Source organism: Pan paniscus, chromosome 13 (genome assembly GCF_029289425.2).
Source record: "Pan paniscus chromosome 13, NHGRI_mPanPan1-v2.0_pri, whole genome shotgun sequence".
Lineage (NCBI taxonomy): Eukaryota > Metazoa > Chordata > Mammalia > Primates > Hominidae > Pan > Pan paniscus.
In genome coordinates, this window is record NC_073262.2 from 116,807,100 (window position 1) to 116,832,179 (window position 25,080).

The 25,080-nt window shown below is 36.5% G+C and overlaps 1 protein-coding gene across 3 annotated transcripts in view; it reads left to right on the forward strand.

Annotated features, from left to right (window-relative positions):
* The window catches only part of SPAG16 (sperm associated antigen 16), a 1,126,826-nt gene that overhangs the window by 901,160 nt on the left and 200,586 nt on the right, over positions 1–25,080 (forward strand). Inside the window, exon 16 of one of the 3 annotated variants that reach the window (XM_055109075.2) lies at positions 9,683–13,862. The exons of the other annotated variants lie outside the window; for them this stretch is intronic. Coding sequence (XP_054965050.1) covers positions 9,683–9,711 — 29 coding nt within the window. The 3' untranslated portion in view covers positions 9,712–13,862. Of the gene's footprint in view, positions 1–9,682; positions 13,863–25,080 lie in introns of those variants that run through there. 3 annotated transcript variants of the gene reach the window in all.

Genomic DNA, 25,080 nt, shown 5'->3' on the forward strand with positions numbered 1-25,080 from the left:
CTGTATTTTAGCAATTGTAAGAAACGATCTCCTTACAAGGTGCCAGAATCATGTCACTTTATTGTACATAAATATCAGATCACATTGCTCAGATTTTTTCCAAACTTCAGAAAAAATTTGAAAAAAATAATATGACATACACTTTAAATTTTATTTTATTACTGTGGCCATCAATTATGTGCTTCTTATATCCCAATTATAAGGAACTCTAGAAGAGGTCATAGTGATGAAGTGCCTGGCATATAGTAAATACACAAATACTTGTTAGAGGAATCAATGACTCTAACCATTGGTTATTTTCCTAATACAGTAAATTAGTGATAATCTCCAGTTTCATTATTCTTCCTCTTTTAAAAATATTCCTTTGTATACCTAAATGTACCATCCCTATTTGAATTACTGCCCGCTTCCCTCACTTTGAAAATCCATACATCTACTACATATTTTTCTATTTGTGGTTATCTGAACTCAGACTTAACCTGAAGCAGATCCATTTCTGTCCCCATATCATGCCTAAATTTACTTCTTGAGATTACTATGCCCTATTATAGATAGACTTTCACTCAGGGACAAAGAGGAGAATTACTGGTGAAGAGAAGCTTTAAAAATAGGGGCTATTTTTCTTAGATAACAAAGATTCTGGAGACAAGAGCTACTATTGTTGGTGTGAAGGCTCAATGACATCAGGGTGTACACCTCTGCAAGTCTCTCGGCCCTTTTACTCTCAGCTAAAATGTGGCTACTACGGCTCTCAGCTTGTTCAAGTCAGGAAAAGGAGTGAAGTGGCTCATTTTTCTTCAATAAAGAAAGCAGAAGCTCTTCCAGAAAAACCATAGCACACTTTTGTTTATACCTAATTGGCTTGAACTTTGTTACATGGCAAACCATGATGAAAGGGAAGCAGGGACAAGGGTGCTGGAGATAGGTCAGCCCTATCACTCCTGTCTCATTTTAGCTCAGCTTAGAAACCTGTCCTGGCTGATAATATTTTCGTCATCTGTGTAGTCCAAACTTGCAGTGAGAGCCTGCTTGTCTTTTCCTCAAATGTGCTTTTATGAAGACCAATGAAAGGCTTCACCGAAGCCTCTGTGTATAGATTACCCCATCTGAGATTATAAAGAAGCAATCACAAGTGGATGAGGCAAATTTAAGCTCCATACAGGATAAGTACATATCTTAAAACATTTGGGGGTTTTGACATAAATCTTGACTCATTATCTCAATACCATTTAGGTCCATGCTATTCTAACTGTGGTCTTTACTATACATGTATTTATAGTACACATTCTAAATGTTTATTTTCAATTTATATACTTATCATGGACCATTAACAAAGAGTTGGCAAACCAGAGCCAGTTTGCCAACCACATATCATATGAAATAAATATGCTTATAGTCTGATATTTTTGTTCTTCACTGACATGTGGTAAACATCTCTCTGCATTTCTTGTTTCTTTTGTTTGTCATTTTGATGATAAAATGCATAATTCTTGGTATACCATTTAAATAAAATTTTATTATAATTATTGGATATTAAAACTCACCAAGGATTATTTGTGTCATATAAATGTAAAGTTAGTTGAAAGCTTTTCAAGCTTTATTAGTAATACTAACAGCCACTCATCCCAACTATAGTGTTTCTATAATTGCCAATTTTTACTAGTTTACTTTTAATGTAATTGGGTTAGCTAGGCTCACTCACAAAATATTAATGTTTACACTGATTTGTTTTGCTTTAAATTACAGCAAAAAAAAGACATTTCTTTTGTCACCCCTCAACATTCTCAGGGAGAACTGTGGTACGTTATGAGGCTAACTATTGCTTGAATATTACCTGTGCATTACTTAAGGGGGAATCTGCAACCAGTTTCAGGGCCAAAAACAAAAGGTCATAATTTGATAAAAATCTTATTGCCTGATAGCTCGCAGACATCTGTCAGCAGTTTTGGTTTCTTTTAAAGGGCAGCACATGGCTGACTGATCTCATAGTAGGATTTATAAGTATAATTATTGCCATATAATTCAACAAATCACTTTTATCACTGAAAACTTAAAGCTTTCCAATTTTTGCTTTTTAGCCATTTACATTTTAGGGAAATAGTCTTCTGTCCAATAAATTTTAATTTCAAAATAAAGTCTTCACTAAAATTTAAGTAGTTTAACGACAAAATAGAAATGAAAATTTTGTCTTTAAAAATTGTTTTTTGCTTTTGCATTTAGAATATTCTATGGATATAAAAATATAGCAGCTGGGCCTTTTAGGATTACATTGATTATTAATCTCAATAATCAGTTGTCCTTATTAACATTCATAATTAACATGCATAGCTTATTGACAAAGGTAATTTGCTTGCATGAAAAAAATAGGCTTATTTGCAGAGGCTGAAAAATGCTTTGAAAAGTGCTCGTTCTAGAGGCTCACTGCTTTCTAAGCACACTCCACTGTAATCTAACATAGACAATTCAAGAAAATAACCTTTCTGAGCTTGGGTCTACCTATCTCATAAGGTTATTATATGCATAAAATGAGACATTTTATGTAAATCAGTGAACACAATTCCTACCACATAATATGCACCTGATAATTTATGGTTATTGTACAGAAGCTTATTTCTTAGTTACTGGGTAGAAGCAGTTTGTGTTTGGAAATGAGAATACTAATTTGGACCAAAATAAGAAACAGAACAAAATATATTCGCATAAATAGATATACCTGTTTTAAATGTCCCTGAAAGAATTCCTATGTGATAAAAAAAAAAAAAAGTCTACAGAATGATGATGAGATAAACTGCACATCAAGAAAACTAGAGAAATTACAAAGAGGTATTTTTTTAAACATTAAACAGTTACATAAATGCATTTTTTAAATTTCGAAGAATGGACAACTGTACATAAACTGGAGCGATGTGAGAAGGTGTCACAGAGCAAGCAAAACTTGCAGGCCAGACAGAGACAGAATTATTGGAGACCTGTCCAAGTGTGCCTGCATAGTCCGTGACAAAGGGGCAAAAGCTAAATGGAACAGATGTATGGTCACGTGGAGACCAGAGAGCAGAGGGACCTGACCACTATATCCAAAGCAGCCCCACAATACACACCCAACAAGATATGCCCTTTTAGCCTTTCATCCTGTTTGTTTCCTTTATATCATGTTTCACAATCCATACTCATCTTGTTTTTCTATTCCTTTAACTGTTAGCAACCTATCTCCCCCACTATAATGTAAGTTCTGTTAGGGCAGAGTCCTTGTTTGTCTTCTACAGCACTCTGTTCATAAATACCCAGCACTGTACCAGGCATAAAATAAAATAATGTTCAAGAAATAAAAGTTGAATTGATAACAAAGAATATGAGCTGAAAATTAAATGATTCTTTCAACAAGCATTACTGGATAAACTGGGGAATTATATTGTCAAGTATTAAAGAATTTCCTGACACCTTCACCGTACCACACTGTCTTCCACCACAGAACTGTGTTGAATAAGCTCCCCACTGCCACAGGAGGAGTCCTCATAGCTCACAGTGAAGCTGGAGTATAAAGCATAAGATTTTCACCTCTGAAGTTAAAATGCATGGTCCAGGTATATGAAGGAAAGATTTATGAGAATCTAATTACTCTGAGTTTTTCCTTCTTCTAAGCAAATAAAGACTCCATGGGCAGGGGCAGGGGAGAGGGGAAGATGAAAGTCATTGGGGCTTGAGAAGAATGAGGAGTGATGATGATGAAATTATTTAGTAAAATGTAGGAAAAATTGTACGTCCAGAGAATTAGAAGAGTTACAGATGAATCTGTAGAATCTGGATGAATAACTATGGCTGAGACCCATACAGCTTCCCCCTCCTTCCACTGAAATAACATGACGTAAGTGTTTTGGAGCATACATGTCACTCCAAAGAGAAGGAATAGATGGAGGTAATGAATACTAACCTGACTAAGTACACTACAAATTGTCAAAATTCCTCTCCTATGGGATAAAAAAGAGCTCAATACAGAAACATGCAATATGCAAGTAGTAGTTCTTTTGTTTTTTTGTTTTTTTTTTTTTTTTGAAATGGAGTCTCACTCTGTCACCCAGGCTGGAGTGCAATGGCACGATCTCAGCTCACTGCAACCTCTGCCTCCTGTGTTCAAGCAATTGTCCTGCCTCAGCCTCCCAAGTAGCTGGGACTACAGGCCTGTGCCACCATGCGAGGCTAATTTCTGTATTTTGTTTTAGTAGAGACAGGGTTTTGCCATTTTGGCCAGGCTGGTCTTGAAATCCTTACCTTAGGTGATCCACCCACCTTGGCCTCCCAAAGTGCTGGGATTACAGGCATGAGCCACTGCACCTGGCTGCAAGTAGTTTCAACAGGAGGGATAAATAGAAGCTTTCAAAGTTTATACTTGAGGAACCACTATGGTAGGACACTATATGGGCGTACTCTCATTTGCAAAAATAGTTATACATTAAGTATAAGTACATACACCAATATATATCCCCCCCCACACACACAAAGTTCCAGCATATTCCTGTTTTAATCCATAGTAATCTCTTGTTTCAAATACTTCTCAATTATTCCACTTTTATCTAGGTGCTTCTTAGGTGAGAGGTACTATGCTATGTGTTACCTAGCAATATTTTATATGGGCAAGTTGGTGTAAATCAATTCAAAAAGGGAAAGTAAAATCTTGGCAAACAAATGTTTTCCTTAGCTATGATTATTAAATCTAAGTACTCATTCATCTACCCATTAATTCATTCAGAAAGAATTGTCCCTTTTATCAGAAAGCAAGAGTTTTTCTAGATTTTATTAGCAATTAAACTAACATCTTACTGGCCCATATGAACAATATCATCTCCCCTAGCTTGAACGGAAGCTGAGAAACAGGCTCTTTCATCCACTGTAGCAGAAGACAGCAAGGAAGAAAAAGTCTGGGAATTAGTCATGTAAACAATAATGTCTGCCATAACAAACCTCAGGTTAAGACAAATCTGCCTAACCAAATCTTGGCTAGCTAAGCTGTCCAGTTTTTCAGGTTACTCTTATAACTCCATATCGCTTAACCTTTTTTTTTTTTCTGGTCAGAGGAAAGGATGAAATGAGGAAGAAAAAAAAATGTAAACAAAATGAAATAGGCTCCAAACTTTCGGACAAAGTAGTACTTTGAGCTATTCTCTCTAGCCATACCTCTTCTCCTTTAATATCAAAATGCACTACTATTTAAGCGATTTTTGTATTGGATGGACCTTGAGAACATATGACTTTAAATGCTGACGGTTTATTGCAGCAGTTCCATCCAGAACCATAAGAAGCCCAAGTTATGAGAAACTGGGATAGATAGGTCAGAGTGTCTGCCCCTCCTCTGCCCATATCATCCCTTTCTTTGCATATCCACTTCTCCCTGGATACCCACATCTCATGTAGCTCAATCTCTCACTTGACCATGTGAGATTCATTTGCCAAGGCTAGAATGAAAGTCTACAAAGGAAATTCCAAAGGCATTGCCAATAAAGGACTAGTTAGGCCATTAAGTATATTTGAAAGTGTAATGAGGATCTAAAGGGAAATTTTGTCTTATTGCATACAGTCTCTCAAAGATGTTGTATATACATTCCACACATTTATAAAGCAAGTACCATTTGCCAAGCACTGTATTACAAAGTATGTGTCACCTGCACTTAATCTTTGTTTATGCACAATCATAGTGCAGTGTCTGAAAATTACATTTAGATCTGATTCTTCAAACCATAAATTAAAATAATTGAAATTCCATAGTTTAGAATGAAAGGGACTTATTAAACTAAATGTCTGGATCTATTTCTCTGTATTTCAAAACCAAACATTCTTTGGTACCTAATCCACATAGAGTATTTCTTCGTATCCATAAAAATGCAAACTCTTTGCAAATGCAATTGCTCAGTCTTCAGAGGTGAGATATCTTTACTTCTAAGTCTCTTCCTATCCTTATATTTACCTGCTATGGTTCTGAATACTAATTTTAGGAATTCTTTTGATATTACACTGAACTGCTATTTTTCAAATTTGAAAATCTCTGTTACTGCAATTACTTCCACACTTCTTAAGCAACACATCTATTTTTTAACTCATCCTTTACTCATAGCAGTCATCAACTAATTTGATGATAATCACTTACTGATTCAAGTGTGGGGTCCTGCATCCCTTTCTGTGCTTCATTTATAGCAAGGTGTGTCAGTCTGGGTGTGATTTAGGAGGAAACAGGTAACATTTTATACATAGCAACATCTCTTGTCCAGGAAAGACCTCAACTCTTTACAAAGGAATCGTGGTCTTTCTACCTTTTAGTTGGGTGAATGTTCACTTTCAGAACTAACAAATCCATTTGTATAAGTACGTTGTATTGCATATATTTGTGCAGTACTTCTCAAAATGATTGTGAGGCTCCTGTAAGCTTTTGGCGAATGACAGACTCACAACATCTGATGTTAAATTAACATCAGAAAGCAGAATTTGCATCTGGCCACCAGGCCTTTAGTCATCAAACTAGCAAATGGAACTAATGTGGAATAATAATGAGAGAGCTGGCTTTTGAGAACAGAAGACTAAAGGGGAATTTTAGGAAACATGCAGTTCACATTAAAAAAAAAAATCACCAAAGCTATTAAACACTGAATGCATCTTATTTTTCATGTCAGCTAGGTTTATCATTGTCTCTGCCAGGACATTCATGATTTTTCTGCTGCAAGTAATGTTGAGAAGTTTTTGATAACCATTTTAAATGCCAGTCAGGTAAACAGTCTTCTTTTCTTTGGACAAAGCTCTATGTACCTGTGCATTTTGCATATTTTAAAATAAGGGCTTGAATTGGGAGAATTTTTCAAGACTGCAGTGAAATGTGATCCTAGGAGACTATCACCAAAGCAGCAAATGCCAAACATGATTTTTTTTGTATTGAATGCATAAACACCTTTTTTTTTTGCATTTTTCTCCATGATATTTTGATAGAACTATTGAAAATACTCTAGGGAAGAGAAAAGTTTTTAAGAGGTGCTTTTAAAAAATCAACTTAATTATATAGTTAAGTCCTTTATTTGTAAATTAATTTATGTAATTCAAGTAGATATATGTGCTTCTTTACCAAAAACTGAGCTCCTATAGATTATATTTTGCATCATCAAAATTATCAACAATCCCCTTTAACAACTAGTAAATGCCACCTGAAATTTTCCGAAATTGGGATCATACAGTTGGAAAAAAATGGAATGAATAAAAATTTTAATTGACTGAACCAGTCTCCAGAATGAACATCCTACTCTGAAATTATCTTCCAGTTTCCTGTTTTGCACTATCAAACTCTGTCTTATCTCTTTCCTTTTTCTCTTTTTACCTTGATGCATGCATATAGACATATGTAGCCACTCACCTGTCACTCTCTACACAGTCATACTACAATGTTACTAGAATATGCTCCACGTCTTTCGTCTGTGTCTGCCTCAATACTGGTAATCTCTCCCCTCCTCCTGGCATTACTCTTGGAGTGAAAGGTAGTTGACTAAGATTAAAAGGGAATATGAGTGGGACCTTTACAAGCTTCCTCTCCTCCCTACTTGCCAGATTGTGTTGTTTGCTTTGGAATTTATATAGGAGAAATAATTTGAAAATTTTTGAGCAGTGCACTTCAATTTTCTTCTTCATGTATGCCCCCAAATTTTGAAAACGAATATATACCCTCATATAAAATTGATAGCTCAAATTATTTTTATAAATTTAAATGGCTACAAAGACTACTATATATCCTTGTATACAATTGATAGCTCAAATTATTTTTACAAATTTAAATGACTACAAAGACTATTATCTCCAGCCTGTTGTATATGATATATCATCACAGATCAAATCTTTATGTCTGCCTCAAATTCATATGTTGATGTCCTACCCCCAAATATGATGGTTTTCAGATGTGCGGCCTTAGGTTTAGATGCCATTATGAGAGTGGGGGCCCCATGATGGCATCAATGTCCTTATAAGAAGAGAAAGAGCCTGGAGCTCCCTCTTCACCTTGAGAGGACACAGAAAGAAGGTGGCCTTCTGCAAACCAGGAAGGCGCCCTCACCAGATCTCATGATAGCACCCTGTTCTTGGACTTCCAGCCTCCAGAACTGTGAGAAATAAACTGTTGTTGTTTATCAGCTAATTGGCGTATGGTATTTTGTTACAGCAGCCTGAGCTAAGATAGAAAAGTGCTGTAAATACATATTTGTCAAAAGCTTGTAGCGACAGGTTTAGATTATTCAATTTATAGTAAATGGTAAAAAGCCAGTCCTCATTATCAAACCAGTCTGCCAAATCAGGCTTACTATGGGTCAGAAAAGCCTACCTCATTTATCCATTCTTCTTCTGAATTCTAGATAGAATCACAGAATGACAGAATTGTAGAAGAGGAGAATGATCAATCAATAGATGGACAGATAGGAAAGAGACCACCTAGCAGAAGCAGGGGTCCTTCACTGAGATATTTTTGATTTAGTGAGAAAAAAGGCACAGCCACTTTCAATAATGCTTATCAGAACTCTCTTTGGTTCCCTTGCTAGACTCTTCCAGTGGGAGCTATGCATTTTCAAATTGCCCCTTCGTTGGTATACCAACTAATGTTATACCTTGAGCAGTAATTTGCTCCTCTTTAGTAAGGTAGGAAAAGTGTGATGATGAAAACAGAAGTTAGGAAAAACCAGGACCGGGCATGGTGGCTCACTCCTGTAATCCCAGCACTTTGGGAGACCAAGGTGGGCAGATTACTTGAGGTCAGGAGTTCCAGACCAGCTTGACCAATGTAGGGAAACCCCATCTCCACTAAAAATACAAAAAATTAGCCAGGTGTGGTAGTGCATGCCCCTAATCACAGCTAGGTGGGAGGCTGAGAGAGGAGAATTGATTGAACTTGGGAGGCGAAGGTTGCAGTGATCCAAGATCATGCCATTGCACTCTAGCCTGGGCAACAGAGTGAGACTCTGTCTCAAAAAAAAAAAGAAAAAAAAAAAGAAAGGAAAAACCGGGATGCTGTGAACCAATCTTAAAAAAGAGTTCACATAGAATTTGAGGTTCCAGAAAACGATTTCCGTATAGTTATGTGTCCATGTACTTATAAGAATTTATTTGTGATCCCAAGGGAACATGTACAATTTGAAGATCCTTGCTTAAAATGGTTTTAATATGCAAATTCCTGAGCTTCATTTCCATTAGTTTCTTATTCAAGCAGTCTGAATGAATCATTGGACATTACTTTGGGGAAAAAAAAACAGGACTAGGACAAAAGAATGGATTAGTAAGGAAGTAAATAAATATTGCTCTAAGAGAAGCTAAAGAGTTTACCACAAAGGTCGAAAACTCTGTGAAGACATGCAAGTTTATGATTCCTTTCTAGGTAGAAGTTTATGACAATTTGAACAAAAATTAGAGGGCTTCAAGAAATGAAGCATTCTACCTTTCCAGTGATGGTGTTCATATTAGTGACAAGTTCAGAATATATTAAGAAAGGCACGCAAATGATTGATATGGAACAGTGTAGTCATTTTCTCCTTCACTGCTCATCTTTCCTTAATGTTTCTTTTTTCCTGATGCCTTAAGAAAATAGTGCCTGTGTGAAATAATTAATGAATAATGTTAAATTTGTTACCGAGTAACTTTACAATCCTGGTGAAACTCTTTATTTTCTATTTCTTAGAAAAAAATGGAGATTTGTTTCTTCTATGAAAGATTGGTTCTGCTGTCTCAGGAGCAAAATTGAGGAGAAAATAATATTTTGTTCACAGAGTTTATTTAGCTGTGTTTAGCTATGCTTTTGTAATGTATTCTTTCAAAAGCTGTTTTCTTTTCTCTTTGTCATATACTATAGTTTGTTCTGTTTATTGCACTTAGTAGTATTGTATATTCCTTTATAATTTTTTGTACTTTTCCAAAGAGACAGTTCTAATATTTTATGGCATTTGGGATGGTTTTGTTTTTCTTAAGTGTCTTTCATACACTGTATCTTCTGGTTAACAGAGACCCATGGGTAAGCAAAATACTCTGTTTACAAAATTGTGCCCATATATGATTATTACTCTCTTGCTGTAATGCATTGTAAAAAATAAGTAATGAGACTGCAATAAGCTTCTGTCTTACATCAAGTTCCCCTAGAACAGCTTGAGATTTTGCAATGGGGATTTGTATGCAAGAGAGAGCTTTTAAGAGAAACCCAAATGGAATGAGAGAAGCAGATCAGGGAAGGGACAGAAGCCAAGTGACGATGAAGTTTTAGCTCAAGTCTGTTGTCAGCCTGGTCCTACAAGGACCTCTGCTACATGATCAGTACTATAGAGTTGTCCCATCTAGAGGCAAAGCGACCAACCTTTGTATCCCCATATCAGTCGGCTACTGGCTGTTAAGGCCACTGGTATAGAGGGTGAGGCATAATTTCTCAGACATTTCCAAGCAAAATGGATTTTATCAAAAGATAATTTTAAAAAATACATCTATGAGCAATTAGCAGCCAACACTTCCAGTAGCTGGTGGATGGGTGCTGTCCTGACCAGAGAAAGGGAACTGGGAGGAGCTCTGGTCGCCTCTACCAGAACTGCTGCACCAAGATACTCATCCAATTAAAATTTTAAGAGCTTTTGCTAAAATTCATTAACATCTAATTCAAAGAGATCTTGTGTGTGTGTGTGTGTGTGTGTGTGTGTGTGTGTGTATGAGAGAGAGAGAGAGAGAGAGAGAAGGGGGTAGAGCTCAAAGCTATGTCTGCCAAGATTTTAGGCAGAATGGTTCAGTTAAAAAAAGGTCCTGGCAGTAATAAATCTGTGTGATTTATTTGCTGTGTAACCTTGAGTAGTTACTTAACTTTTCTGAATCCAGTTCATCATCTCTGCAACGTCTGTCATGGATATCTACCTGAGGATTATTGTGAAAAAAATGTGTGTCAAGTTGCTGACAAAAGGGAGATACTCACTAAATGATGGTTCCTATTTTATATTCAGTACAGGTTATTGTCCTCCATTTCATGACCTCAGACACTTGCTTTGAAAACAAAACAAAGAATAAAACCAAGTGAGAAAATGTGGCTATATTGGTGCAAATGTTCTCTCTACTGCAAAAACAAAACAAAACATTCAACACTAAGTATCATCTCTGTGTAAAAAAGTAGATCATTTAGTTTAATTTCTTTAATGATAAAATTCTCAGACACTACCAACGTTAAAGCAATGCACCATTCAGATGCACCTTTGCACCAGAAAAATTGGTTGGCATTCTTTAGAGATGTTTAAAGAGAATTACTCTTTATATAATACTCAACTATTATAGTCAGAAAATGCTAAACATGACTTGGACAAGCAAGACATTATTTAAGACTGTAACTGACTCATTCTAAAGCAATGCATTATATGACCAGTAGGCTCAAATAGTTGGCGAGTTGTCATGGGGCTTTTGCTTTTTCTAGCAATACATGAAATGGCAATACATGAAAATTCACTTCAGTCTTGATTAAAGACAAAATATGCCCTGGATCTCCAAAATCTGCTATAGGCAAACCTGTCTACCTAGATCATAATAGTCATGAAGTATATGCACTAATACACCTATATGTACTCATAGACTGTATCCTCTTCCTCATACTTGCTCAGAAACACTATACTTTTACTTTACAAACTATTCTAGTTTGTGTATTCTAGTTTGTATATTTGGTATCTGAAATTACAGGAAAACTGGAAGCAGGAAAATGAGATAGAAGAATGGTGCACACAGTAAAACTTCACATTGTCAAATTGACATCTAACAGCCCAGAGCAATAATTCTTCAAATTTGTGTCTGTTTTACTAGCATAAGACATATTTGTGCACATTATTGCATTAGATCTTTATAACACAATAGAGGTTTGCTAGTCAAATAAATATTCTCATTTTACATGTGAAGAATGACTCAGGATGTTTCCGACACTTTCAAAGTCACAACATTAATAAAATGGCAAAAAGGGATGTCAGATGCATATAGTAGATCACAAAATTTGCATCCTTATCATATTGTTAGATTTTAAGAAAGGAGGATTTTTCCTGATAACTCAGAAAGCCCTGTTTCTGAATCCATTTGGTAAAGGGAAAAATTCTGCACATTTACTACTACGACTGGAATATATAACCATATCTTTTAGTTAATACACATTTATTACACAGCATCCATATGTGGTAGCCATTGTATTAAACCCTGGGGATTTGGGAGTGAATAAGTAAAACATAGCGTGGCCCTCATAAAACTTATAGTGTAATGCAATAGGCAGATAACAGTAGATACAAAAATAATTATAATACATTTTGAATTACATGAATGAAAGAAAATAACGAGCAGAAGCTACAGGGATGGCCTCTTGAGAAAGTGCTATTTAATATGAAACCTAAAATAAAAGGAATAGTCTGCCAGGAAAACAAATAACACTTCCAGGCACAAGGAATGATGTGTATAAAAGCCCTAAGGGTGGAAAATTCTTTGCAAGTTCTAGGAAGAGTTAAAAATGTAGGAGAGGCAGAGTGACCAGGGGAAGATACTGAGTTCAAACATACACAGATAGATGAGAGATGATAGATAGATAGATAGATAGATAGATAGATAGATAGATAGATAGATAGATAGATAGATATTTGAGAGATATATAGACTTGACATATTTCAAGCACAGAATGTTATTATTCAATTCACATTTTACAAAGATTACTCTAACAACTCTAGGAAAAGAATTACAGGGGGTTAGCATTACAAATGAGGAGACCACTGATGGGACTATAATAGAAGTACAAGATTGAACTAGAAACAGTGGTGGAGGTGGAGATAAGTGATATATTAGAACAAACTTTGCGCATAAAGCTGAAAGGGCATGGTGATGGATTAGAGATGGGAGTGTAGAGGTGAGTAAGGCAAGTGACTTGACCCCCTTGGCTTTCTGGCTTGATCCGGTGACTAAATAGTGTCTGAGGTCATTACTGAGATGAAGAGGACTGGGCAAAAGTAGAAAACAGAATCAGAAGGGAAATCAGCAGTTCATGTTGACACTTGGCAAGTCTGAGATTCCTATGAGAATCAGATGAAATTCAAGTAAAAAAAACTAGCTATGGAAGTCTAGATTCTGACAGGGAATTTCAAGCTGGAGTTATGAATTTGAAGTCACCAACATTATGATTTTATTTAAAGTCAAATAAACAACTGCTATCTTCCAGGATCACAGAGAGAGTGATATTAGTAAAAATGCCCAGGACTGAGCCAGAGGAACACCAGTACCTAGTGGTCTTTCTACTATATCACAGTACTTCCTTAGAAAAATGTTCAAAATAAGTGTAAAAAGTTACCAGAACCAGAATCGCCCATATTTAATAATAATGAAAATTTCAGGCCCTTAAAGAAATATTTTCACTATGTTTTCTTAATCCCGTGTTGAATGTCATAACCATCAGTATTGTATGCCTCGGGAAGGTGGAGATATAGGACAGAAGGAAGAAACCATGCCAGAGAGACAGAAATCAACATGCCATTTCAATCTTTCCCCTTTGTTCTTTGAACTTCTCTACCGTTTTCTCCCTGTGGAGCCTTGGCATCTTAAGATCTTGATTATCAGAACTTAAGCATGAAAGAATTTCTTGTCTTGATGCCTTATCTCTTCTGCATCCAGAGGAAATTCATGATGCTTAGATACCACTTAACAAATAGGAAAACAGAAAAACTACCCTAAGATAGTAGACACAGAGTCCATCCGTACTGACTGTTTAATAGTTCAGGGATTGCACAATAAAGGCAACTATCATTGCTAAATTCAGAATGGAAGAATGGTAAATATCACTTAGTCCCAGAATATTCTCCTAATTCCAACTGAAATATACACTACAAACCAAGAAAAATGCAGAAGGTGCTCAGAAACTGCAAAGAAAATAATTGGAAAAGAAAGAGTGAAACACAAAGAGTGAAACCAGTCTATATGCCTGTTACATTATTTGTGGTTGAATTTTAAAACATGCATCATATACAAACTAGGAAAATTTCTTAATTTAATTGGATTTAACATTTAAGTATCAAAAGCAGAATACTAATTTAGCTGAGCTAAGAATAATGTAGGGAAAACCTGAAGGATAGTATAATGCACTGAATCATATAGCACAATATAATCCATCAAAACCACAGAGCCTACAATTTTCTCGCTTTATGTTAGGTTGAAAAATGACTTCAGAGTATGTGCTTATAAGAATAACTGATGAGAAATCTAAGTGGAGGGAAGACCCCTTGATGCCAGCTTCTTATGATAATGTATAAATCTAACAGCCATAATTAATAATAGTTAAAGGCTTAAATGGCCCTGGGATATTCAGTTAACAGAAGACAGGTACACCTGCCAATATGAAGCTTTGAAACTTGCTTAGAGAAAGTTAGGGCAATTAACCTGACTATATTCCACTCAGTTTTGAGTAAAAACGAATGTTATGAAAATAATGTAGGTCAGATATTGACTTGCAATATTATTTAGAGTTCTGATACAATATATCTTAAACACTATTCAGTCATTTTGAAATCTGTGAATAAATCTCAACATGTAATTTATACAGACAAAATAAATAAGAAAAATGCTTCCTGAGTTTATATTCCCATTTTGGCATTAATATCATTTTTAAAGGCTGTTAGCTTTATTTGGAAGTCAGAGAATTTCTGAATTAATAAAGTTCACATTAAAATAAAACATCATTGTTTTGGACATAGTCTACAATATGAATGGACTATGTATAGTGGACTATGTATAATGGACTATGAATGGACCATACATACTGTATGGACTACAGTATGAATGGACTATGAATAAATCTCCATAGTGAAAATTCTCAAATCTCCTACACATTTACTGAAAAATTAAAATATCATTGTCATTGCAAATAAAATATTATTGGCATTATTAATGAAACTGTTTTGGGTACTCTAGACAACTTCTTTTAGAAGTATTTTCTCAGATTTTTGTTTCATCAGAGCACTACTTCTGTTATTTACATTTTGGTACTTTTCATTGTAATGTATGTGATAGCTATGTGTGGTAACATCAGTTTACTTTATAATCACCTGTGTTTTTTATATGTGTTTTTCCATTGAATTAACCTATTAATAAAGTGAATATTAAACACCCAGATTTCTAAAATATATATATATTATGAAATAAATATTATCATATCGATTCTCACTCTTTTTATCAGTAAAAGGTAATATTTAGGCCCAATTTGCTATTGACTTTTTACCTGGCCATTGGGTGAAAATGGCCCAAGGTTTTTGTAATCAATGACTCCACAAATAAATCGTGTATAATCTTATAGATAACTTGTTTTCACTTTATTTCAAACATGGTAGCAGAATTGACCTCTTTTATTGTGTAATTTTTATTTTTATTTCAATAGTTTTTGGGGTATAGCTGGTATTTGGTTACATGGATAAGTTCTTTAGTGATGATTTCTGAGATTTTGGTGCACCGTCACCTGAGCAGTGTACCCTGGACCCTATATGTAGTCTTTTATCCCTCACCTCTCTCCTACCCTTCCCCCACCCACTGAGTCCTCAAAGTACATTATATCATTCTTAGGCCTTTGCATACTCATAGTTTAGCTTTCACTTACAAGTGAGATTATACAAAATTTGGTTTTTCCATTCCTGAGTTAGTTACTTCACTTAGAATAATGGCCTCCAGCTCCATCCAAGTTTCTGCAAAAAGATATTATTTCATTCTTTTTTTGGTTGAGTAGTATTCTTGGTGTAAATATACCACATTTGTTCATTAATTTGTTGGTTGGTAGACACTTAGGTTGGTTCCATATCTGAAATTGTGAACTGTGCTGCTCTAAACATGTGTGTCCATGTATCTTTTTCATATAATGACTTCTTTTCCTTTGGGTAGATACCGAGTAGTGCAATTGCTGGATCGAATGGTAGTTATACCTTTAGTTCTTTAAGGAGGCTCTATACTGTTTTCCATAATGGTTAACTAGTTTACATTCCCACCAGCAACACTGCTGGTGGCAGTGTTCCATTTTTACCATATTCATGCCAACATCTATTTTTTTTATTCTTAATTATGGCCATTCTTGCAGGAGTAATGTGGTGCCTTATTATGGTTTTAATTTGCATTTCCCTGATAATTAGGGATATTGAGCATTTTTTCATATGTTTGTTGGCCATTTGTATATCTTCTTTTGAGAACTCTCTATTCATGTCTTTGTCCACTTTTTGATGGGATTATTTGTTTTTGTCTTGCTGATTTGTTGAGTTCCTTGTAGATTCTGGATAGTGGCCCTTTGTCAGATGTGTAGTTTGTGAATATTTTCTTCCACTCTGTCGGCTGTCTGTTTATTCTGATGATTGTTTCTTTTGCTGTGCAGAGGCTTTTTAGTTTAATTAGCTTCCATTTATTTATTTTTGTTTTTGTTGCATTTGCTTTTGTGGTCTGAAGTCATGAATTATTTGCCTAAGCCAATGTCTAGAAGAGTTTTTCCGATGTTAACTTCTAGAAGTTTTATGGTTTCAGGTTTTAGATTTAAGTCTTTGATCCTTCTTGAGTTGATTTTTGTATAAGATGAGAGATGAGGATCCAGTTTCATTCTTCCACATGTGTTTGTCAGTTTTCCCAGCACCATTTATTGAACAGGGTGTCCTTTCCCCAATTTGTGTTTTTGTTTGCTTTGTCGAAGATCAGTTGGCTATAAGTATTTGGCTTATTTCTGGGTTCTCTATTCTGTTCCCTGGGTCTACATGCCTATTTTTATACCAGTATCATGCTATTTGATAATTATTGCCTTGTAGTATAATTTGAAGTCGGGTAATGTGATGCCTCTAGATTTGTTCTTTTCGCTTAGTATTGTTTTGGCTATGTGGGCTACTTTTGGCTCCATATGAATTTTAGGATTGTTTATTCTAGTTCTGTGAAGAATGATGATGGTGTTTTAATGAGAATTACATTGAATCTGTAGATTGCTTTAGGCAGTATGGTCATTTTCACAATATTGTATCTTCCCATCCATGAACATGGAATGTGTTTCTATTTGTTTGTATCATCTATGATTTCTTTGAGTAGCGTTTTGTAATTTTCCTTGTACAGATCTTTCACCTCCTTGGTTAAGTATATTCCAAAGTATTTGAATTGTTTTGCAGCTGTTGTAAAAGGGATTAAGTTCTTGATTTGGGTTGCAGCTTGGTCATTTTTGGTGTACAGCAGTGCTACTGATTTGTGTACACTGATTTTGTATTCTGAGACTTTACAGAATTCGCTGATCTGATCTAGGAACTTTTTGGATGAGTTTTTAGGGTTTGCTAGGTAAAGGATCATATCATTAGCAAGCAGCAACAGTTTGTCTTCCTCTCTTCCAATTTGGATGCCCTTTATTTCTCTCTTCTCTTGTCTGATTGCCTAGCCAGGACTTCCAGTACTATGTTAAATAGAAGTGGTGTCTTGTTCCAGTTCTTCGGGGAAATGTTTTTAACTTTTCCCCATTCAGTGTGATGTTGGCTATGGGTTTGTCATAGATGGCTTTTATTACTCGAAGGTAAGTCTGTTCTATGCCAATGTCGTTGAGGGTTTTGATCATAAAGGGATGCTAGATTCAATCAACTACTTTTTTACATCTATTGAAATGATCATATGATTTTTGTTTTTAATCCTGTTCATGTGATGTATCACATTTATTGATTTGCATATGTTAAACCACCCCTGCATCCCTGATATGAAACCCACTTGATCATAATGGATTATCTTTTTGATATGCTGTTGGATTTGGTTAGCTAGTATTTTGTTGAGGACTTTTGCATCTATGTTCATCAGGGATATTGGTCTGTAGTTTCCTTTTTTCATAACGTTACAAAGAGGGGGAGGTGAGAGGATTGCTTGAGCCCAGGAGGCAGAGGTTGCAGTGTGCTGAGATTGCACCACTTCACTCCTGCCTGGGAGATAGAGCAAGATCCCCATCTCAAACAAACAAGATCTCATAAAATATAAGTTTATAAAAATTGTAATCTGATAAAAATTCAAAGTTTATAAATTCGAGGTTTTTGAGAAAACAATTAATTTTAATGTTTGTGAAACAAATATAGAACATGGATACACAGACAATATTACTTAACACCAAAGGCCTGTCTCCTTTTTCCCCAGCCCATTAGCTTTTGATTCAAGAAAATAAATCAAGTTTAACATATTTGATAAATAATAATTACCACACATGCAAAGACATTGTCTGAGACACAGAGTAATTGTAAAGAGAGTTGCTTCTTCCGGCCAATTAACAGGTGATCCACTGGATCAGCTCAGCTTTTGTGTTTGCCCAGATACTAGGAAAAACTTCTGGAAAAGTGGTGTCAATATCAAAGGGACACAGACTGGTATTGTTTTGTGGATCAATTAGCAAAAATAACTGTAAATGTCTCTTTTTCTAAAGACGGAGCCAAATTTGTCTACAGGGCCACAATTAAGTAGCATAAATTCTTACTTCAGAGTTGGTGCTTCAGCATCAAGGTATCAATAAAATCCAAAATAGAGATTCCTGACTAAACACTTTCGATTAGTTTCTTAAAATCTAGCTGCTAAGTGAAAATATTTAAATAATAAACATTTTAATTTACTTGTAATAGGGGAAATTAAGATATATCCCATTTCAGCTAGCTAGTTTTCCTGCCCTTGAATACATGAGAGATACCTGCAAACTCTAAGCTTTCATATGAATTAATTCAGGCCTCATTAATGCCCAGTACATGACAAGATAGACCTACATGTGGTTTGCATTTGTATTTATGAAGATAGCCATTGGAAAGAATAAGTAGCCATATAAGGAAGATGTTAAAAGTTCCTACAAAGAACAAACATTTCATATATTTAAATGCATCAATTTTCATACATTTAACTGGTGTGCTACTGAGGTCATATGCTAGTTAGGTCACTTCAGCATGTCCTCTACAATGCCTGATATGGGATAGACTACATTTTATTGGCATAACACCAACCAAAATTCTGGAATAGATTATATGATATTCTCTGAAAATAATCTTTTGGGTCAAATTAATTAATGAGTATGCTATTGCCTGAGCTGTAATGTCAAAAATCACATTTCTTTCTTTTCTTTTCTTTTCCTTTCCTTTTATTTATTTATTTTTATTTTTTAGACAGGGTCTTGCTCTGTTGCTCAGGCCAAAGTGCAGTGGCACAATCACAACTCACTGCAGCCTCAACTTCCCAGGCTCAAGTGATCCTCCCACCTCAGCCTCCAGAGTAGCTGGGACTACAGGCATACACCACCATGCCTGGCTAATATTTGTAATTTTGTGTAGAAATGGGGTTTTGCCACATTGCCCAGGCTGGTCACAAACTTCTGGGCTCAAGTAATCTCCCTGATGGGCCTGCCAAAGTGCTGGGATTACAGGCTTAAGCTACCATGCTCAGCCAAAAATCACATTTCTTATAACACGTTTATTTACTTTGGATGTGGGAGACGTTACACCAACAAAGCCTGTCATTTAGAAAGAAAGAGTTTAACTTGAAAATTTTTTACAACCTAAATACATTAAATTGATGGCTGCCTTATGATATATCTGTATTTAAATTGATGACAAAAGTATTTACAGAAAGAAAAGAGGGATAAGGAAAGATATTTGAGCAACATGGGAGAGTTGCTGATGGACTTTTAAGGACATAAATGACTAATATTTAATCTCAGTCTGTCTGTGTTCCTAGAATATGAAAACCTTCAGTAAGGTAAGATATATTAATACTAGGAAAGGCCTTGGATGAGTATTTAATGAAAATTATAGAGAAGGGATAAATTTTGACTATGGTCACCATCAGGGGCAGAGGTAAATTATCCTCAACAAAGAAAGATTGAAGCCCCAAAATCCATAGAGGTAGGGAGTAGGAGTCAGAAGTGATCACGAAGCCACATGCACTGGCAGGAATTTGAAGCAGTTTTAAGAAGGACGTTGCACTTCCCATAAAATATGAAAGTTGGGTTTGAGCTAATCTGATCTGCATCTTTAAGGGCCAAGAGACAGAGAATTGAATCTAAGATACACAAATAAATGGCCAAAGCATCGGTCTCCAAACAAACGTATTCAAATAGAAAAACAAAGGAAATAAATACTCTATTTTGAATTTTCTATTAGTGCCACCAGAGAAAGCATCACAGATGTTTTTCGGCTATCTCCTAAGCTGTTAAAGAATATGATTCTGTGAAACAGACCTGAGAGAATTGCCTTCTCTTTTGGTACAAAAAAAAATCTAAAGTTTCATTTTCTGAAATCTCTCACGAGGTGAAGTCAGTGTAGAATACCAACACAGGTTTTAAATTCTGGAAGCCTAAATTATTCTCTTTTACGTTGTCAACAAAGATACTTTATTCACACTAAATGAAAAATACAGTCTTCATTTTTCTATATATGTGAGAGATTTATAATTGAAAATAAAGATAATTATATCATGATAAATATAATTGGATGATGTCCAATTTAAACATAAACTTCCATATTACTTTCAATAATGTGTTTTATTTTATTTTCTGGTTCTGGTATATTTCTAAGTTCTCTAAAGCATTTAAGTTGAAGGGGAGAAATGGCAGATAGGAGGCAGGACTAACTTTCAGCTCCCACTCCAATGGATAGAGCAGCATGTGGAGACTCAAATCGTGAATTTTGGCTCCAAGAACTACCACAGGAACATACCAGAAAGCCGAGAGAATCCACAGACCCTTTGAAGGAAGCAGAGCTGCTGCAGGCCCTGGGAGACAGCCAAAAACCTGTGACTATCCAAAGTATGAAAGGGGGATCATCGGCCTGAACGCACATCCTCACATCCTCACTGGGGAACCTCAAGTTCCAGATCAGGGGATAAGGATTTGACCTTACCTGGAGCTGAGACAAATTTAGAGAGCTGAGTAAAATATGGGAATAGAAGAAGCAGTGGGAAGAGCCCTGTGGACACTCGCGGTCCCCAGGGAAGCCATTTCTGACTTTGTCTCCCAGGGGTCCTTGGGGAGGGCTACCAGAGGAACTGGAAAAAGACCACAGGAAGAAGGAAATTTCCAGCTGAACTTTGTAACAATTTCAACCAAAGTTTCCTGGACGGAACCTGGAGAAGGGGGCGAATCAGGGGTGCAGACAAGCACAGAAGCTGTGGCAGGTGGGGAAGCTCAAAACCTGAAAGCCCTGCTTACTTTCACAGCTGGGAGGCTGGTTGTTGGAGCAAGTTCTCAGCTCTGCCTACCCACTGCCTGGAAACAAACTCAGTACCGTTGTGGGGGCACAGTGGGAGTGAGACCAGCCTTTTGGGCTGCATAGGAGCTGATGAGGCCTGTAACTGCCAGCTTTCCCCCACTTCCCTGGTGACTTGCATGATGCATCAGAGGCAGCCATAATCCCTCTGGGAACATAACTGCTTTGGCCTGAAAACCACACCCCCACCCCCACAGCAGCTGCAGAAAGCCCTGCCCAAGGAGAGCCTGAGCTCAGACATGCCTAACCCTGCCCTCACCTGATGGTCTTTCTCTACCTGCCCTGGTAGCCAAAGTCAAAGGACATAATCTTTTGGGAGCTCTATGGCCCTGCCCACCACCTGATCCTCCCTATACTACTGCAGCTGATGCTGTCTTGAAAGCACCACCTTCTGGCTGAAAGCCAACCAACACAAAACTAGCACAATAAACACAACTACAACCAAGGACTCTCAGAGTCCACTTCATTCCCCTGCCACCTCTACTAGAGCAGGTGCTGGTATCCATGGCTGGGAGACCTGAAGACAGTTCACATCACAGGACTCTGTGCAGACACTACCCTGTATGAGCCCAGAGACTGGTAGTTCCACTGGATGGCTAGATCCAGAAGATAAATAACTATCACTGCAGTTTGGCTCTCAGAAAGCCCCATCCCTAGGAAAGGGAGAGAGCACCACATCAAGGGAGCACCCTCTTGGACAAAAGAATCTGAACAGTAGCCTTCAGATCCAGATCTTCCCTCTGACATAATCTACCCAAATGAGAATGAACCAGAAAAACAATTCTGGTAATATGACAAAACAAGGTTCTTTAATGCCCCCCTCCCCAAAAGATCACACCAGCTCACCAGTAATGGATCCAAACCAAGAAGAAATCTCTGAATTACCAGAAAAAGATTTCAGAAAATCGATTATTAAGCTAATCCAAAAGGCACTAGAGGAAGGTGAAGTCCAAATTAATGAAATCAAAAAATAAAAAATAAATCAGCTGGGCACAGTGGCTCATGCCTGTAATCCGAGCACTTTGGGAGGCTGAGGCAGGTGGATCACTTGAGACCAGGAGTTTGAGAGCAGCATGGCCAACATGGTGAAACCCTGTCTCTACTAAAAATACAAAAATTAGCTGAGCATGTTGGCAGGCATCTATAATCCCAGCTACTCAAGAGGCTGGGAGAATTGCTTGAACCTGGGAGGTGGAGGTTGCAGTGAGCCAAGATCACGCCACTGCACTCCAGCCTGGGCAACAGAGCGAGACTCTGCCAAAAAAAAAGAAAGAAGAAGAAGCTATATCAAAAAAATGATACAACATATGAAGGGAAAAATCTTCAGTGAAATAGCATAAATAAAAAACAATCACAACTCCTGGAAATGAGGGACACACTTAGAGAAATGCAAAACATTTAAGTTGATAATGTATTTTACTTTTGATGCCTTGTTGTTTTTATTACTGTAGGAGTTAAAAATCATAAGATCCTGAAAAACATAATAATTTCATATGTTCAATTTTATATTTGTGACTTCGTATATTGAATAATTTTTACTCAAAGAAATATAACTTTAAACTACACTGTCAGTATTATACAAAAGCATTGGTCACACATCAGCTTGAGTATATAAAAAATTTTGAAGCACATCTCACCTAAAGATATTTATGCTTTAGTTGAGGATATAAAACCCATAAATAAAAATAAACAAAAATAATACATCAAAATATGCTAAATTAGGCTATATATGTCATCAATTTGAGGGTATATTGAGAGATTTCTTATTGATCCATAATATACCTATTTATGGAATACATGTGATATTTTGATACATGCATATAATGTGTAGTAATCAAATCAGAGTAATTGCAGTATCCATTACCTCAAATGCTTATTTTAGTGTGTGTTGGGAACATTCTACATCTCCTCTTTTAGCTATTTTGAAATGTACAATAAATTATTGATAACTGGCCGGGTGCAGTGGCTGACACCTGTAGTCCCACACTTTGAGAGGCCGAGGTGGGCAGATTACGAGGTCAGGAGATCCAGAACATCCTGATCAACATGGTGAAACCCCGTCTCTACTAAAAATACAAAAAAAATAGCTAGGTGTGGTGGCATACGCCTGTAGTCCCACATAATCAGGAGGCTGAGGCAGGAGAATCGCTTGAACCCAGGAGGCGGAGGTTGCAGTGAGCCGAGATTGCACCACTACAGAGTGACACTCTGTCTCAAAATATATATATATATATTGATATCTATTGAACTTACAACTAATTTCTCCCCTCTAGCTGTATTTTTGTACCCATTAACCAACTTCTCCTTATCTCTTTCTCCCACTCTTTCTCCCAGCTTTCTGGTAACCATCATTCTACCCTCTACCTTCATGAGATTAATGTTTTTAGCTGCCACATATGAGTGAGAACATGTAATGTTTGTCTTTCCGTGTGTAATATTTGTCTTTCCGTGACAAGCTGGCTTGCCAAGTCTTCTGGCTTTCATCTTTCTCCTGTCCTGGATGCTTCCTGCCCTTGGACATCAGACTCTAGGTTCTTCAACCTTTAGACTCTTGGACTTACACTAGTGGTTTGCCAGAGGCTCTCAGGCCTTCGGCCACACACTGAAGTCTGCACTGTCAGCTTCCCTACTTTTGAGGTTTTTGGACTCAGACTGAGCCACTACTGGCTTCCTACCTCCTCAGTTTGCAGACTGCTTATTGTGGGACTTTGCCTTCTGATCATGTGCACCAATTCTCCTTAATAACTCTCTTTCATATATACATATACTCTATTCATTCTGTCCTTCTGGAGAACCCTGAAAAATACAGATTTCGGTACCAAAATCTGTATTATGTTGTCTTTTATGACAACATAAAAGAGAATAATTTAGGTTTCCAGAATTAAAAACCTGTGTTGCTATTCTACACTGACTTCACCTCTAGAGAAATCTCAAATTTCTCTAGAGAGAAATGGAATTTTAAGGATGGATTTCTTTAGTTGGTTTTGGGGTTTCTGGAGTTCTCTGTTTAAAATGATTAGACCCCAAAATGGTAAGGACTCTACTTCTAGTAGTATGGAGAATACTGATAGTCCTTGGCATGAACTGTGTAGACATGCTCAAAGTAAAGGCTTTGAGTGCTGAATCTTTTTCAAACTATTTCAGTTGAAGACTTTATTTTGTGTAATGAGCCCAGAAAATATATCAGTCATAGTATAATAGTATAATAGTTAAAAGCATTGGCTCTAGAGCTAGAATGAATTAATCCGAATTTCAACTCTCCCACTGTGTAACTGGATTAACCCATTTATGCCTGAGGTTGCCATTTTTTTTTTAGTTTTTGCAATCAGACCTTGGTGATGACATTGAGCAGCAGGATATAAATAACTCCCACATGCTTAGGGTTCCAATAATGGAACACTAGGGATAAATGGGCTAATAGCTATATAACATAGACAGGGCACTTAATCTTCCTGTGCCTCAGTTACTTCTTCTATAAAATGGGGATTATAATAGTACCTACCTCATAGGTTTGTGGTGGGGAAGAAATAAATAATTACAACATTGCATGGCACATAGTAAACTTTCAGTAGTTAATGTAACTGTTTTTGTTTTTATGGTTACGGGATGAAGTTTTCTATTTCTTGAACCCAATTGCTCTGTTTTTTGTTATTATTATTAGTCTTTTATCATTATTTTTTCTGGCTGCTGCAATACGTACCTGGGTCTTTATTTCTCCCAATGCTATCATAAATGTTTTAGATCCCATTAGCTAAAAGGATCCTTTCCTACCTAGAGTCCAGACTCAAAACAGACCACTTCATGCCTCTCCATGCCTAAATAAGGGTCCCTTCAC